General features: G+C 36.4%; 1 protein-coding gene across 3 annotated transcripts; it reads left to right on the forward strand.

Annotated features, from left to right (window-relative positions):
• The first annotated feature begins 565 nt into the window (after positions 1-565).
• Positions 566-11,877, forward strand: LOC104244138 (cyclin-dependent kinase E-1). Of its 3 annotated transcripts, XR_715408.2 has the most exons (17): positions 566-874; positions 967-1,077; positions 1,165-1,268; positions 1,355-1,397; positions 1,507-1,605; positions 3,079-3,148; positions 3,242-3,336; positions 3,463-3,496; positions 3,574-3,658; positions 3,775-3,852; positions 9,406-9,453; positions 10,168-10,200; positions 10,463-10,571; positions 10,822-11,037; positions 11,119-11,226; positions 11,364-11,414; positions 11,572-11,685. XR_715408.2 is itself a non-coding variant. In XM_009799462.2 (16 exons), the coding sequence occupies exons 1-15, from the start codon at positions 650-652 to the stop codon at positions 11,185-11,187; spliced, it is 1,419 nt and encodes a 472-aa protein (XP_009797764.1). In that variant the 5' UTR covers positions 566-649; the 3' UTR covers positions 11,188-11,226; positions 11,568-11,877. The 3 variants fall into 3 exon arrangements, 2 of the variants coding, with proteins under 2 accessions (XP_009797764.1, XP_009797765.1); XM_009799462.2 differs by lacking the exon at positions 11,364-11,414 and having other exon boundaries at positions 11,568-11,877; XM_009799463.2 differs by lacking the exon at positions 11,364-11,414 and having other exon boundaries at positions 11,572-11,877.
• Positions 11,878-18,235: the final 6,358 nt, after the last annotated feature.

Raw genomic sequence — 18,235 nt, forward strand, 5'->3', positions numbered from 1 at the left:
TGTACTCAATAATGACGTGGTGAGGAGTAGTCCAAAACAATAGTCTCCTAAAAGAATTTGACTCAAAACAATTTTGTAGGCTCGTTGTATGTATAGTTTAAATCTAAAAAGAATTCTATTATTATGTGATTTACCATTAGATTCTCAAATTATACAAATATTTAAGGGTATAAAAGTCAATCAATATTTCAGGAATATTTTAGTCGTTCAACATTTATCAAAAATTATTCGTGCTTTTATAATAGTATAGATATAGATATAGATAGATAGATAGATAGATTGTAAATGTATAATTTAAGTATATTATGTGTATAATCGTATATAGTTAGTGTATAATTTATGTATACCAGCTAAAACACGTAAATATAATTGACTCCGACCGGCTATTTATGGAAAGATCCCAAACTAATATATAGCAAGATTGGGCTAGGTATCTGTTGGCCCAGACTACTCTCTAGATTGGGCTAGGACAAAATTTGTGTGGGCTGTGTATCTCTTGGCCCAGGACAAAATTAGTGAAGGAAAATACTTACCAAAAAGAACTCAACATAACACATTACCAAAACCCTCCCTTTTGACTGTCTGGGGAAGGAAAGCTCATAATCTCAGCTATTAACAAACAAAGAGATACATATTGAAAAAGATCGGCATGGGAGATGGCAATACTAGCAGCAGAGGCGGCAATTCCAATAGCAGCAATCGGCCAGAGTGGTTGCAACACTACGATTTGATCGGAAAAATTGGGGAAGGAACTTACGGCTTGGTTTTCTTGGCTAAGATCAAAGCTAACCGCTCCAAATCTATTGCTATCAAGAAGTTTAAGCAATCCAAGGACGGCGACGGCGTTTCTCCCACGGCCATTCGTGAAATCATGGTCAAAATTTTATTAATTACTAAGTTCTTCTAGCAGTGAAATGTAAGTATTTATTTAGTTTTAACAATGGAGATAATCTTTGATTGATGCAGTTGCTTCGGGAGATTACACATGAGAATGTTGTAAAGCTTGTCAATGTTCATATCAACCAAGCTGATATGTCCCTTTACCTCGCTTTTGACTATGCCGAGCATGACCTTTATGTGAGTCTAGTCGAGTCTCGCCTCCTATACATTTAATTTTCTGATATATAATTAGTGTTACTGAAACAATATTGGGCATCTTAATAGGAAATTATCAGACATCATAGAGACAAGGTCAATCAGGCTATCAATCAGTACACAGTGAAGTCCCTTTTATGGCAACTGCTTAATGGTCTCAATTATCTTCACAGGCAAGCCATATTTATTAGCTCTCCTTTTTTTTTTTTTTTAAATCTATATTCTTTTTGGCTTTAATAATAATGCACTTCCTTTTTAGTAATTGGATTATACACCGAGACCTAAAGCCATCAAATATCTTGGTATGATTCTGCCCTTTCTGTCCATTCTTATGTCTCTTCTTTTACATTTTTTTGTAAATAACATTCTTATAAACATTCCTATATTTGTATCCTTTCCTTCTCCTTACAGGTGATGGGTGACGGAGAGGAACATGGAGTTATTAAAATCGCTGATTTTGGCCTTGCAAGAATTTATCAGGCTCCATTGAAACCATTAGCTGAGAATGGGGTGAGACACACTTTTTATTGCAGCTATAGCTTCTCCATCTCTCCTTTTTGTTTAGCTTGTAATTCCTCCCCTTACCCAAGTGTCGAGTAGTTACACCTTATATATAAAAAGCTTAAGCTATTCTTTACCAAGTGACATCATAAGGTGTGATCTAGGCGGTCAATTGGGCTGGAATGGACCATGGGAGACCATGGTTCAAATCTAAGCAGAGACAAGAAAAATTACTTACTCTGTCCCAATTTATGTGATGATGCTGGATTGCGCACACAATATATATAAGGCAAGTGCTTATATTGATCTGAAAATTATCACTAAATCCCTAATACATTAATATTAGAAAATGATTAAACCTAACTAATCTACTTTTGATACTACTAAACATACTTTTGAACAAAAAAATTTATTCGAAAAAAAGATGGAATTTCATTCCACCCTCCCCCTTTCTGACCACCCTAAAAAAGGGCCAAGGAATAACTTAAGAAACTTGAGAAACAGCCCAGCAGTTGGAGAGCAAACAAAAAGAAATAGGTTTGGCTTATTTTTTTGGTTTTCTAGGCTTTTATAAACCAACAGCCAAATTTTGTTCTACAATCCTGCTCTACTTTTTGAAACCAAAACAAGTTGGTCCCAAAACGAAACTGATAAGTTCCATTATGAAAAATTGCTTAAGCCGTTCAACTTTGAGAGAACCAAGACTAAAACTGTCAAAAGCATCCCTTGGTATATTATAGACTTATTATTAACCTATCTGATGCTCGATAATTTTACTTCTGGTCCATGGATGGTGGAAGATGTGATTGTTGAAAATACATTCTCTTATTATTTTTGATTAAGTAATAACTTATTGATCTTTTTATGAAGTAATACTTTAGTGATGTTGGGGGCAAACCCTGTTAAGTCTTATACGACAGAGTGAAGGACTGAAGAAAACTATGGTTCCTCACGAACAACACCCATTTATCTACAGTAATGGCCTCTTCTGGGCATGAACTCACAAAAAACAAAGACAGGTCCTCATCCCTCATCCCTCAGCTGACATCTATTTCTTCTACACTGCCACACATATTATGTGTGTAATATATATGAAATTTTGTATGTAGTTTAACATAGTCTATATGACTGATCTGTTGAACCCACGTTTTGTAAATGAAGATGATGAGATGGATTACTAAACAACATGGGCCGTGCTAAGAATATTTGATGAGTTTGAGAATGACAAAAATACATCTGACTAGCATCACATTATTTCTGTTTGTCACAACTTTGGCCATGTTAATTCTTTTGTTCCTGACATACTTACCAGTCCTAGATTTTGATAAGAATTGATTTTCTGATTGAGCTGCAGAGTGGAAGTTAAATACAAAACGATGATTCCTTGTTCTTTTCTTTCTCTTTAGATGCACATTTGACTTTCTTTGTCGGATATCACTGCTTTGTAGTAACTTTGAAATTTTGTACGTTGAGTAATGACAGGTTGTAGTGACCATCTGGTATCGTGCACCAGAGTTACTCCTTGGGGCAAAACACTACACAAGTGCAGTTGGTATGACCCTTTGTCTTTTGAGCTTCAATAATTGTCACTCTAAATAAGTAAACATTTCTTCCTTTTCAACCAAGAAAAAATATGTTTATGTAGATATGTGGGCTGTTGGCTGTATATTTGCTGAGCTTCTTACTCTAAAGCCACTATTTCAAGGGCAAGAAGTGAAAGGAACACCAAATCCGTTCCAGGTTAATATTTTTGTACTCTCAACATTTCATTTATGCTTTTCCTTTTGGGGGTTCAATAGCGTATTGTTGATCTTTTTACTGTGTAACTATTTATTTTTCATCTAATGAATAATTCTCGTAATGCAGCTTGACCAACTTGACAAGATATTTAAGGTTCTCGGTGAGGATTAATTTTCGAATATTCTCTTTGTTCCTTTTACTTGTTTGAGCACTGCACTTATGTCATATGGTTGTCAGGTCATCCCACCCCAGAAAAGTGGCCAACACTGGTAAACCTTCCACATTGGCAATCTGACGTGCAGCGTATTCAAGGACATAAGTAGTAGGTTCATTCATACTGCTTTTAGTATTAAGGATTTCTGTTAGCATTGAATTGTCTTGCCGTCCTTGCCTTGCAATTGGATTTATCATCTAAAAGCTTTATTGTTTCCCTTGCAGTGACAATCCTGCACTTTATAGTGTTTTGCACCTGACGCCCAAAAGTCCTGCATATGACCTCCTTTCTAAGATGCTTGAGTATGTGCCCATTTCTTAGTTAATGCAGCATTTAGTTGGTAATGCTTTCAATATGAGATTCCAATATGTCTTCCAGATGATGGTATGCATACTAAATTTCTGGGGTTCTAATCCTTGTCAGAGATGGCATGCGTACACATAATGACACAATGCAGTTACAAAGTAATCACAACGACAAGAATGTGAACAATATAAGTGAAAATGAGTCTAGCTGAATTAGTGTTTTGACTTTTGTTTCTTAGAGAGAGAACTCTTCTTCCTTATCTCCAGAAAAGTACACCAAGATGTCAATCAAGTAACATATAGAGACATCCAGCATGGCATGCATTAAGTCTCAAGGGTGACTTTTGGCATAGACTTGCCGGTATTGAACTTATGTTTTGAATGGAAACAAGGGGCTTAGAGGGGGAAAAAAGATTAAATCAGTATTTCCTGGTGTCAGTCGGTTCGATAGAACAGCTTAGGTCAGCAAGTCTGAGGTTAACATGATTAGGGTCAGCCCACTCCATTGCTGACCAACCAACGCATAGAAAGTTAGGATTGGTATGAATGTGTCGGCTCTAGGAGACACCATAATTGTTACTTTGTTTCTATTTAAGACATAAGCTGATAGGGTCCTAGAAGTGGGGAAAGATGGAAGGGTGAGGCTTTCAAGTTACTATTAGATGGTACTTCAAAACGGATTCTTGGAATTACTTCATAAGATGGTGGAGCGATGGTATGTGTGGTTGGACTCTTGTTCAGAGATACGAGATTTATGTGGAGCATATTTGGATAAGGAACTAGGTATGGTGACCGGTGAACATGTCAAGGGTTGTAAAGAAAGAATAAATAAGATATGTGGAGTTGCTTGATTATTCTGTTGGTGTTTAATTGGTTATGTATTGTTTACAAGTAACCCCAAAAGGAAAAGAATGTATTCCTTCTCCTAATTACATAATTGCATGGAGTCCAAACCTTTTACATATTTACAAGGAATAAACTCTTGCCATATAAACAATTTCTTAATTTTTAATAATACGCTTCAAGTTGGAGCGCGGAAATAGAGCTAAAACAACAAAACCATGCCCTTGGTGATTGCCAGAGACCATAAAGAGATCAGTGTAGGCGACATATTAATGCGAACTCCACCCGAGCAACAACTCTAATGGTTGCTTCATGTAGACCTCTTTGATAAATTTTTCCACGAGGGAAAGCATTCTTGAAATCCAATTTATAAAGTGGCAAATGAAACATGGTTGTCATGGAGATAAAGAGGTGGACAAAAGCGATCATGGCAAAAAAAAGTATCAGCATAGTTAAAATCATAAGTCTGAGTATATCCCTTGATCACCAATCTAGCTTTTAGAATTTAGACGAGTAACCTTCCCCATCAGCACCTTCATTTACAATAAACACCCAATGACATTCAATTGCTATCCTGTTTTAAAGGAATGATCTTCAAAGTACCATTATAGTGAAGAGTAGTTATTTTCTCGTCATTTTCTCAATCATAGCCTGAAGCTAGCCCAGATGAGCTATTGCTTTGCTACAATCTTGCGTATTTTGACAGTTGAGAAATTTTGTTCAAAGGCATGATATGAGGGTGATAATTGGTGATACTTTAAGAAATTTAAAACTTGATAATGATTGCGAGTAGTACAAGTACCTTATCCAAGATCAATTGGAGACCAAGTTCATCATATAAGTATCCTACCGAAGGAGGGGATGTAATTGGAGTAGGTAATGAGTCACTAGGTGGACTTTGTGTACTTATATCATCAATAGAATACTCAATTGAATTAGCAGGCAAATGGTTTTGATTGAGACCGTCAAGAGTAAACCTAAAATTTAGCTGAACTAGGGTGAGCTAGAGACAGAAGAGTCCGATTAGAAGAATTCTGACATAGCTTATTGATTTTGTGAATTTGATGAGAAGTACGAGGATAACTCGGAAAATGTGACATATGCTAATACAAAGAACTTAATATGTTTGCAACGGGATCATATGTTGGTAACTTTTTGAAGATAAGACTATTCCTATAAAATGCATTTGATAGACTTGGGTTGATGTTTAGCTTTTCAGAAGTTAGATCTTGAATAAAACTTGTTCAACTAAACACACAGGGAGGAAGAGAAAAGGGATTCTCTTGATAGAGTAAAGTTACTTGTGCTGCATAACAACTTTACTTGTGCTGCATAACAACTGAAGGCATACGACTAATTAAATAGCAAGCAGTTATGACAATTCACCCTGAAAAACAAATAGGGACATGAGCATCAATAAGTGATTTCAAGCTGTTTCAATTAAATGCACATTCTTCCGTTTAGCTACTCCATCTTGTTGAGGAGTATGCACACAAGATCATAAATGAAGAATGCCTTAGAGAAGACATAAAAGTGGAGAAAGGCGTTGAGAAATATTCCCTTCATTATCGCTGACTAGTTTCTTGATAGATACACCAAATTGAGTATGGATTTCAGCATAATTTTATTTCGGAGATACAAAACAATTCAGATTTATTCTTCATTAGAAATAATCAAGTGCAACGAGAATGATCATCGGTAAAAGCAATGAAGTACTGCAATGGACCCCAAATGTTTGAGTGAATAATTTCAAACATAGAGTTGCCCGGTTTTGACTCTCTTTGGGAAAGAGGCATGTGTATGTTTACGTAGCTGACATAACTCACATTCTAAGGAAGACAAGTGCTCTCGTTTGAACATAGATTTTTTTTTTTTTACTTTATTTCAAAAAGAATTTTGAAAACATTGTTCATGGAATTTGATAAGTTTTTGAAAAAAATTTATAAAAATTTTCAAGTTCCAAAAAATGGCCTGAAAATTTTTCTTCCACTCACAAAGCTTTGGCTTTTTTTCAAGCAAAATGCATGTCAAAACAGAACTTCAACTTCCAAAAATTAGTTTTCAACACAACTTCAAAAATTCTTTTTTTCAAGTTTCAACCAAATATATGTCCAAACGGCTACTTAGAAAGTTTCAACACCATCTTATATAATTTGAAAATACTTGGATGATTCGAGTGATCATGAAGAAGATGAGAAGAAGCCGTTTAAGTAAAAGCACCATGTGTTTTTGGGCTAGATAAGTGATAAGTATTGTGGCTTATGTTCTATTCCAATTGTCTATCCTATTCTTCAGTCCTGCACAAAAATAGAGTTAGCCAAGAAGGTTACAAAATAATTTAGGTTCTTGGTCAATTTACTAATGGATATCAAATTATATGGATATTTTGGGGTAAAATGAATTAACATTAAAAGTAATGAAGGAAGAGCATAAGCCTTACTTATTCCTTTAATCATAATTTTTGATCCATTAACTAATGTGACAAAGGAAGAGATCAGAGGGAAATTACGTGTATACAAAAAATTCTTATTACCAGAAATGCGATTACATGCGTCTTCATGTGAAAACTATGTGACATAAGCAAATGGATTACGTGATTGACTTGTGCAAGTAGTGGGGATTAAGACGACTGTTGTCTAGTTGTTTTGTACTGCAGAGAATTATCATAGCTCCACTCAAAGAAGTAAAGTGAGAAATGTCACTACTACCGGCTTGTACTTTTACAAAGGAAGAAAAGAGAGAGAGAGACAATATGATTCATTCATTTTTAAGAGGAGCAAGAAAATTCTTGCTTGAGAATAAATTAGAAAGAATAGAGAAGAATGAAAAGTTTAGAAGAAATTGCACAACTTCAGCTCAAAATAATTTAAAGAAATAAAAGAGAGAAGATATATTGAAGACTTAGGATAAATGTAAGCCAAGAGTTCGAAGAATGTTGATAGAAAAGATAGAGTGGGAAAACGCGCACAACCGCATGAAATGGTCCAGTATAGTGGCTAGTGGAAAAGTCGCGGAATATTAGATGTCGAAATAAGTGTTGAAATAATCACCGGAAAAAGTTGCCAGGATAGTCATCAAAGAAGGCTACCTGAGTATGTAAAAAGATCGTAGTGGCTCTGATACCATGTTAAAATAGTAGAAAATGAAAGGAGATTTAAAGAAGCAGTTGCTTGCTTGATTTGTTCTTTGGACATCATCATAATTTATAATGTTATAATTCAATTAAAGTTGTCCTTAACCTCTTTAGTTCTTATTTACCAATTCAACAAAGTCATACTCAAATCTTACCATTAATTTGTATCTACCTATCCAATCATACAAAATGTTAGCAATCTTGTCAGGGGCAATGGCATGTAAAGAGGCCTATCTGGAAGATTTGGCAGGATGTTCCAACTTTTTTTGGTGTTTGTTATTGAAAAGAAATAGCATAATGTTTTGAAGGGAGCTATTCTTCTATCCATACCCTGAAATATAGATGTCTTACTAACATTGCTGGAACAAACATCACATTGTAAATAATGTTGTTCAGTATTTTGACTTTGTAAGCTCCTTAGGAAGTCTATAGCAGAATCATTCTTTCAGGAACTAATTTTTTTTCTACAGCTTGTAATTTCAATGTCTACCGGATGTGATTCTTAATGGAATTTCACTTTATCTGATCAAAAAGAATACATCTCTAATAAGACCTAAAAACCTCCTAGCGAACTAAATTTTGATCATAGCCCTTTATTATTTTACCTAAATGGATACTTTTTTCTTCTATCTTGTCATATTTCACCAAAGTGTGCATGGATTTTAAAAGATTGTAGGTCTTTCAAATAACTTTCTTCCATGCGATTTTAGGTCTTCTTCGTCACCTTGTAGCACCTTAAATCACCATTGTTTCATACCTATGTACTAGTGCTTTTGGACATTGACAGAGGACATGACAAACCATCAAGCCAACTTTTCGGAGTTTTTCTATATGTGCTACTTGAACTTTTAGCTGAATATGAGCATTTGTAATCTTGTCATCCTTTATGACCGCATATCCATCGTAAAATTTGCTTTTGTGAAATACTCATCATATGGATATGTTGGACCGTAGGGCCCAACATTCACTCTCATATAATATTGCTTGTCTTACAACCATTTTATAGACCTTGCCTTCATATTGGTAGCACTTCTCCATTTCAACCATCCTATTTTGCTTTTATGTATGACCATTTTTTCCCATCATACCATTCTTCTGGAACCACGAGCCTAAAATTTGAATTGTTTGTATGTAGGCACCGCCAATTCCGTCGAATCTCACCTCAGCTTCACTATACTTGTTCTTTTTTAAAAAGAAACAGATGATGTTTTGACGGAAATGTAGGTTCTTTATCTCAGTGAAATGTATATGCCTATACCTTTTACTATATATTTGGTGTAAAAATCTTATTGTAAATGATATAGGCCATATGATTGAGTTTGTCAATATCCAACATCGCTAAATAAGGAAGCTCTTGTATTTATCAGTTCTTTCTGTCATAGAGCACTTTCTTGGTGCTATACTTAATAGAAGTACCTTAATTTTATTTTTAAAAAGTTCCTTACTAGATTATAATGCAAGCATTTGATATGCCCCAATGTTACTTTTGCAATTGTTATTGACATGTTACTTATATTCCAGAAGCTTCTATTGATTGAGATCAATATTATATTTTGACGTCATCTAATTTGCAGATATGATCCTCGCAAAAGAATAACAGCAGCGCAAGCTCTCGAGCATGAGTATGGACTCTCCATCTCCATCTCTCTCTCTCTCTCTCTCTTTCTCTCTCTCTCTCTGCAGACTATTGCATGCAAATGGTTTCAAATATGAAGACATATTTCATCGCAAAATAAATTTTGTAAAATGGTTCTTAAGTATTCACTAATTGATTAAATATGTCCCTGATCAAAATTATTTAACAAAGTTAACTACTTTTACTTTGTTGTCCCGTCCAAAATAACAGTGCTGACCATTTCGATGTCCTCCTATTTCGTATTTCCATCACTTAAGCACTGAGCTTACTTTTACTAAACAATTATTGAGTGTATTTGGTCCCCGTACTGTACCTATTCAATTTCTTTTACCATGTTATAGACGTTTTTCAGCTGATCTTCCAGCCAGGCGAGGCTTCTTACCAATAGCCTTTTTCCTTGAAGTGGTAAAGTTGATACAGTGTTTGGTCTAGTGAAGTTATGTGGGGTTATTCCTTTTTATACCGAAACACTTATAATGGTTTCGGAAATTTCTTCACATGAAATAGAGGAACCCAATTATTTTGCATTCGTTTTTCTATTACCTATATGATCAAGGTTAGTTCATAAAAAATGTTGAATGTCAAGTTGACACCTAAAGGAGGGAAGTGAAGGCCTCGGGTTTCTTCTGAATTCTTATGATATTGGGTGGATGCTTGCCATGTATTATTTTTAAAGCTTTTTATTTTTTCTGGTTTATAGGTACTTTCGGATGGAACCTCTACCTGGCCGCAAGTAAGTGCTTGCTTTTCATAGTCACTTTGTCAAACAATTGATTTACAAAAGTTTCACTAAGCTGGTATGATTAAACCACGCTAGGACACCCAAATACTTATAATGAAATTTGAGAGTTACAAGTTTTACCTTTTTATATCCATTTAGACATACTGTGGAGCTGTAGCACTTATAGATGCTTTATCTTTCCTTCATTCTGGGGAGACTACCTTTATTAATCTAGTAACTTCCACTAACCCTTAAAACTGCTTAATTGTGACAGTGCACTTGTTCCACCACAGCCTGGAGAAAAAATTGTGAACTATCCAACTCGACCTGTGGACACGACTACAGACTTTGAAGGAACAATTAGTCTTCAACCTCCTCAGCCAGTAAGTATAAAAATCTCTACATCGACTAGGTTCATATCTCCATGCTGCTGGTTTATTTCTTTGGTGTTTATTTACCACTGATATAGTTCTAATTTCCTATATATGATATTTCAATAAAGAGGACTGCTTGTATAGGAGTAACTAGAGAAAGCTAATCAATTGAAACTATGCCAAATTTTCATACTAAAGGACTAGGATGAGGCCATATTGGTCAGTTGCATCTTGCTCATATTACTATTTGTTGGAGCAGGTATCATCAGGAAATGCAGCATCTGGTGGCATGCAAGGTCCCCATGTAATGCCGAATAGATCTGTGCCCCGACCGATGCCAATGGTCAACATGCAAAGGATGCCTCAGGGCATGTCTGCTTACAATCTTGCTTCTCAAGCTGGCATGGGTGCTGGAATGAACCCGGGAAACATGCCCATTCAGCGTGGTGTTGCGTCTCAGGCACATCAGCAGCAGGTTGCTCTAGTCAGTCCGGTACTATTATGCTTTCGGTAGTTCCCATCCCTAAATTTATTGATGCTTTTGTATGTCAAGCAGATGAGAAGGAAAGATCCAGGAATGGGGATGCCTGGATACCCTCCGCAACAGAAATCTAGACGTTTCTGAAAGTCTTTTCAGCGACAATCATGCCCATACACAACTCTGGTATATTCCGTTATAGCTTGTCTTTGTTTTTCTTTCCCCACAAAAACTAGAAAGTTCCTGTTTTATTATTTTTGAAAAAGGAGTAGATAATTTTTCCTCCTGCCTGTTTTAATGAACCACTCCTCTTCCTCTCTTAGTGTCTCTAGTCGTGAAACTAGCAGGCAAGTGGGAGTAGCTGCCTCCATAAGGTTTTAATACGTGATCCTTTTGAAGACCTTTTCTTCTTTTGAGTTTCATGTCATGTTTAGTTCACAAGAAAAGAAGTAAAGATGGCCCTGCATTTTGATTAAAGGGTTGTGACATTGTGGAGAACAATAACTTTTCACTTGTTTCTTATTTAGCCAGGCGGGTTCAAGAAGATTATGTTTCTGAAGTTAACTTCAGTCTGACTGTTGGTGGACAAGTTTTCCCACCATTTATGAAGCAGAGAGAGTCAATTGGCACTATTATTATTTCGGGTTGCGGATGTGACTCTTATGGATCAGATATTGTTCCATATCAGTTTTCACTAACGACATCAGTGATGGTCTGCTCTGACATGACTGCTACCTATCTATATGAACCGCATAACCCATCTATAGAGTTGTATATATGTATATATGTGTACACCAACCAATTATCAATGTATCAGGCAAGTCATCTTATTGTCTTCTTCTAAAGCCTCATATGACCTTTATTGCTAATCCCGTTAACCTGAATCATATGTTGTAGCAGATAGTGTTGGGTAAAATATGAATAGTGTGAATATTAGGGGTAAGGTCTGCGTACATATTACCCTCCCCAGACCCCACTTGTGGGATTATACTAGGCCGTTGTTGTTATAGCGTGTTTACGTAAAAATATGAATTTTTACATTTACAACTTTAGGGTCCAGTTTACAATTGTGCAATTATTTGGTAATCTGAAATGTTTTAATGGTTATGCGTACTTTTAAAGGAAATACTGTTGAATTTCTTCAAATCAAACAGGTTCATTTTGGGCTACATGTTTGGTTTGTGATATGACATGAAGGAGACTATATATATAGTATTCTTTATGAATTTGGGCTGGTCAAATGTTGGAAAATCGTTAAGGTACGAGGAGAAAAGGACAATCTATCTATCTATATAGGGAGATTCAAAAATAGCCAGATTTACAACTGGTCGTTCAAAAATATCCCAGTTTAAAAAATAATCGAAATTTAGCCACTTTTCATGTGAAGATAAATTTGAGCAAAAACATTGTTTAAAACTCGGAAAATACGCCAGTATATTATGCTGGAGTTCCAGCATAAGTATACTTGAACTCCAGCATATTATACTGGAGTTTCAGGATAAGTATGCTGGAACTCCAGTATAATATGATGAAGTTCCAACATGAGTACACTAGAACTCCAGCATAATATACTGGAGTTCCAGCAAGTATACCGGTCCAGTATAATATACTGGAGTTTGGAGCACCGGTGCTCCAGTCTCCAGTATATTATACTGGAGTCAGCAAAGTATACCGGTCCAGCATAATATGCTGGAGTTCATACACAGGTGCACCGAACTCCAGTATATTATGCTGGACCGGTCTCTGTTGCAGCAAAATAGTGGCTATTTTTCATTGACTTGCTAAACGCTGACTATTTTTGAATGACCAGTCCGAAAACTGACTATATCGTGCTATTTTTACAACATTAACGGGAAGGTCATATTTAACTTAATAGGTGGATGGATGACAATTTTAGACCAAAATCTGCTAGTTTAGGGACAATTCAGGCCCTTTTCCGAAGAAAAAAGTTTGTTCATGAAAGTCCTCAATCATTATTCAATATATTCATCTTAAATTATATTCCAATTTATAATTTTATCGGTTTAATTTTCACAAGTTATCGTATATTCTTTTTAGTTTCAGTAAAAACATATAACCCTTGAAGGTTTAAAAAAATTCTTATTTTTTTTTTCAAAAGTTATTTCAAATTCATTTGAGAAGACACAAACATGGTATAGACAAAATATATATTTTGATTTAATATACAACTGCATTTTATATTCAGTTATTAACAGACATGGCTCTATTGAATAGACTATGTTAATATTCACCATTTTTATGAACTTATATATTTTTTTTCTTTGATATATATGTTCAATAACTCCTAACACATTCTTTAATAATATTTACGTAATTTTGTGCGTACCGTAAATCTAGTGGTTCTAAATGAAAGAGGTAGTTTGTCAATAAAAAAGAGCACTGAAGTGCAAAACGATTTTTCTAGCTAGAAGAAATTTGCTTACGAGTTACAAATAAACGTGTGCCAATATCTTATTCTAAACTCTGTAAAAGTTGCACGCACATACTAGCACCATGTTGTAGTTAAATCCATTATTGAGCTCCTACATAACGTGGATTAGAGTCCTCGTAGGTAATCAACAAGGCGTAGCTAAGAATATTCCCCAAGTGATCAAGATCACTTTGATTCCCCCTTCGAACCTGCTTTGCCACTATTCTCTTATTAGTCCGTTAAAAAAAAAATAACATTTTCTTATACTTTTTAATAAGAAGTTTTTATAGCTACAAAAATATTATGACATATTTAATATCACAAGTTTCAAAAGTTTTATAGACACATAAATATTGTGAAATATTTAAGATCCATAAGTTTCGAAAGTCTTTCTTATTTTATTAAAATTTGCACTACGTCAAACTATAACAAACAAAATTAAAGAAAGGGAGTATCATTTTTAGCGTGATTCAATTTTTCTGTTCGATCTGATAATTTGATTTGTCTTAGACACCCTTAAATCAAAGTTATAAATAGAGACAACAAAAAACAATATTCCAAAAATTGGTGTAAAGATACTAATAATTAGTAGTATTGTTAGTTTGAAGATAAATGAAACACAAAAAAGTGCGATTATACTAGACGTACACTATATTAGTGCGTTTTGGATTCTGTTGCTTTATATCTGATAATTACAAAACGAAATGTTGAAAGTTTTTACTAGATATATAGAAAGTAAAAGCCTCAGATGGAGTAATATATAAGATTCCTTTGTAGTTTAGTATACAAATATGAAGAGTTACTCCATTACCCTCAATTTAATTTTTCTATTGAGATAGATGATCGTCTACTAATCCGGCCAACTGAACAACAACAGCTAACAACTAAATCAAGATGATAAATTCTCAAAAGACTTCAATAAAATAAATTAACCTAAGCTAGGTATTGACTACGAATAATATACTTTCTACTATTAAAAGAAGATACTGCATTAGTCACAGATATTTGTACCAATTACATTTACACAGAACAATCTTTATGTGCCTATCGTGGAACTAGGCCAGCCTCAACTCAATAATCCAACGCCGCAATAGTATTCTTTTTAGACAATAAACACGGAAGCAACAATTCATTAAGGAACATTTTTGAAAACAAAATAAAATCCAAATTTCGATACAACTGCCCAAAACCGAGTGTCACTGAGTTCATGATTGTCTAGAGGAGAACATAGTCTATTACAATGTTTAAAGAAAATAACCTGAAATACATCTAGAGATAAAGAGGGAGAGTCAAGGCCTGTGAACGCCGTGCAGATACCTCGATAGTCTCCTAAGTCTGAAGCCTCGATCAACGACTGCCACTGGGACCAAAAGTGCCTAGATCTACACACAAGGTGCAAGGAGTAACGCGAGTACACCAACTCAGTAAATAACGAGTCAAAACTATGGACTGAAAGGTAGTGACGAACTCAACCTCAACAGATATAATAGAGACAACGTACATAAATGTAGGCATGCTTTTAGTTAAATAGACAACTCAAAACAATAAGGTAATTACAGATCTAAATAGTTAAAATATATAACTTTACTACCTCTACATACCAATGCACCGACTGTATGAAATGTACAATGTACTCCCACTCTCAAGTGCTCAACCACTCGGTACTGAATATGGCCATCCGGCCTAGGAAAATCCATCGCAGAACATATACAACACTGACTGTAAGTCACTCAGTACTGAGGAAAAAGGGCAATCCAACCCTGTGGAGAAATCCATCTCCAGGCATATATAAATACTCAACCACTTGGTACAGTATATGGCTATCCGGCCCATGAAAATCCATCCCGGAACATACTCGTCATTGACTATAAGTCACCCGGTACCGAGAAAAAGGGTAATCCAACCTTGTGGAGAAATCCATCTCCAGATATCAATACTTCGAACAAATCCATGTCCAGAGAAATTCATCCCTCAATAATATCATCCGCGCTCATTCGGGGTGTGTTACAAACTCCGAAGGGGCTCCTACAGCCCAAGCGCTATCACAAATCAATATAACCGCTGCGGCGTGTAGCCCGATCCCATAACTGTCACCCATAATCAGGCTCTCGGCCTCACTCAATGATCACTCTCCAGTCTTACCCACGGGCTCACAGCGTAATGAAAACTAGCCCGGAAATAATGATATGCAATGCCAATAATAACAACTGAGACTGAGATATGATATGAAATGCATGAATATTACTGAGTACAAAACAACAGTGAAATCAGTTAGATTATAGCAACAGTATCGACGTGAAGCCTTAACATGATATCTAGCATGTTTACAGCTCAATTACTTTATCACATAATAGAAACACAGATATCAACAAGAAAGAGTCATTAAACGGTGCCACATAATGAACCGGGTCATGATTCTCACGGTGCACGCCCGCACACCCGTCACTTGGCATGTGCGTCACCTCAATACTAACCACATAACACGTAGTTCGGGGTTTTGAACCCTCAGAAACCAACTTTGAAAGCGTTACCTTAAACCGAGCAAAATTCTGCTTCGCAATGCCCTTGCCTCTCAACTCGGCCTCCGAACACCTTGAATCTAGCCAAAAGTAATACAATACGATGAATATAGACTAAAGGAATCAATTTCATAAGAAAAACACTAATTCATAGCCAAAATCCAAAATCGGCTCAAACCCGACCCCTGGGCCCACGTTTCGAAATTCGACAAAAGTTACAAAACCAAAAATCCCATTCACTCACGAGTCAAACCATACCAAAATTACCAAAATACGGCCTCATTTGGTCAACTAAAACCCCAAAGTTCACTCTCCAAATTCCCAAGCCCTAACCCCCAATTTTCACTTCAAAACCTCACTAATTAAGGGAAAAATCAACGGGAAAATATCATTACTAAGGATAGTTAAGCTCAAGAAACTTACCTCAGTGATAAACCTCGAATTCCCCTTCAAAATCTCTAAAACCCGAGTTCAAAAATGTGAAAATGAGAAGAATTCCCTAAGTCCTCTACGGAAAAACACTTAAATCACTTAAAGGCCGCATCTGCAATCATCGCGGGTACGGAAACAACCTCGCACGTGCGGCTCCATCTCGCCTCTGCGCATTTCTGCCCGCATCTGCGACTCTCGCAGGTACGGGAATGTCTTCGCACCTGCGGACTATGCCAAACTCCTTCTTGGCTTCATCTGCGGCTCCTCAGTCACTTCTGCGGGATTGCACCTGCGGACTCCCCACCGCAGGTGCGGAAACACCAGAACCAACAGCTTCAGCTGTATTTCATAAACTCCAAACCTTTCGCTAACCATCCAGAATCTTCCCGAAGCCCTCGGGACCTCAACCAAACATACCAACATATCCCACAACATCATACAAACTTATTCCAATCATCAAATCATCTTGAACAACATAAAAAACACGAATTACACACGAATTCATGCCTAATGAACTTCGAAACTTTCAAATTCTACGAACAAGGCCAAAACATATCAAATCATATCTGAATGACTTGAAATTTCGCACATAAGTCGAAAATAACACCAAGAACCTACTCCAACTTCCTGAAATCCAATCAGAGCTCGATATCAAAATTTTCACTGCTGACCAAAATCGCCAAAATTCTAACTTTTTCCAATTCAAGTCTACTTCCACTACGGACCTCCAAATCACATTCCAAATGCGCTCCTAAGTCTAAAATCACCTAACGGAGCTAACAGAACCGACAAAATTCAAATCCGATATCGTTTACACATAAGTCAATATCCGGTCAATTCTTCCAACTTAAGCTTTCAAATAAGAGACTAAGTGTCTCAATTCACTCCAAAACCACTCCAGACCCGAACCAACTAACCCGGTAAGTAAAAATATAGCTGAAGAACACAAAAGAACTAGGAAATGGGGGAACTGGGCCATAACTCTCGAAACGACTGGCTGGGTCATTACATCTCCCCCTCTTAAACAAACATTCGTCCTCGAACTGGTCTAGAAACATAACTAAAGTCTCAAATAGGTGTGGATATCTGTTCCACATCTCCCGCTCAGTCTCCCAAGTAGCCTTTTCCACGGGCTGACCTCTTCACTGCACTTTCACAGATGCTATATCCTTTGACCTCAACTTTTGAATCTGACGCTCCAAAATAACTACCGGCTCCACATCATAAGTCAAATCACCATTCAACTGAACCATGCTGAAATCCAAAACATGAGACGAATCGCCAATATACTTCCGGATCATAGAAACATGAAATACTAGATGCACACCCGACAGGCTAGGTGGCAAAGCAAGCTCGTAGGCCACCTCCCCAATCCTCCGAAGCACCTCAAACGGCCCAATAAACCGAGGGCTCAACTTTCCCTTCTTCCCAAACCTCATAACATCCTTCATAGGTGAAACCTTTAGCAAAACCTTCTCCCCAACCATGTAAGATACATCACGAACCTTTTTGTCGGCATAACTCTTTTATCTTGACTTCATCGTGCGAAGCCGCTTCTAAATAAATTTCACCTTATCCAATGCATCCTAAACTAAGTCTGTGCCCAAAAGCCTAGCCTCTCCTGACTCAAACCAACCCACTGGATATGAACACCGCCTCCCATATAAAGCCTTATATGGAGCCATCTAAATACTCGACTGATAACTGTTGTTGTAAGCAAACTGGTCCCATGAACCCCCAAAATCAATGACACAAGCGCGTAGCATGTCCTCCAATATCTGAATAGTGAGCTTGGACTGTCCGTCCATCTGAG

Source organism: Nicotiana sylvestris, chromosome 12 (assembly GCF_000393655.2).
Source record: "Nicotiana sylvestris chromosome 12, ASM39365v2, whole genome shotgun sequence".
Taxonomy (NCBI): Eukaryota; Viridiplantae; Streptophyta; class Magnoliopsida; order Solanales; family Solanaceae; genus Nicotiana; species Nicotiana sylvestris.

Excerpts from the sequence above, each read along its gene's own strand:
- LOC104244138 (XM_009799462.2), top strand. The coding sequence starts at position 650 with ATGGGAGATGGCAATACTAGCAGCAGAGGCGGCAATTCCAATAGCAGC. Across the intron at positions 875-966 it reads CGGCCATTCGTGAAATCATG|TTGCTTCGGGAGATTACACA; the intron begins GTCAAAATTTTA and ends TGATTGATGCAG. Across the intron at positions 3,497-3,573 it reads CAAGATATTTAAGGTTCTCG|GTCATCCCACCCCAGAAAAG; the intron begins GTGAGGATTAAT and ends TATGGTTGTCAG.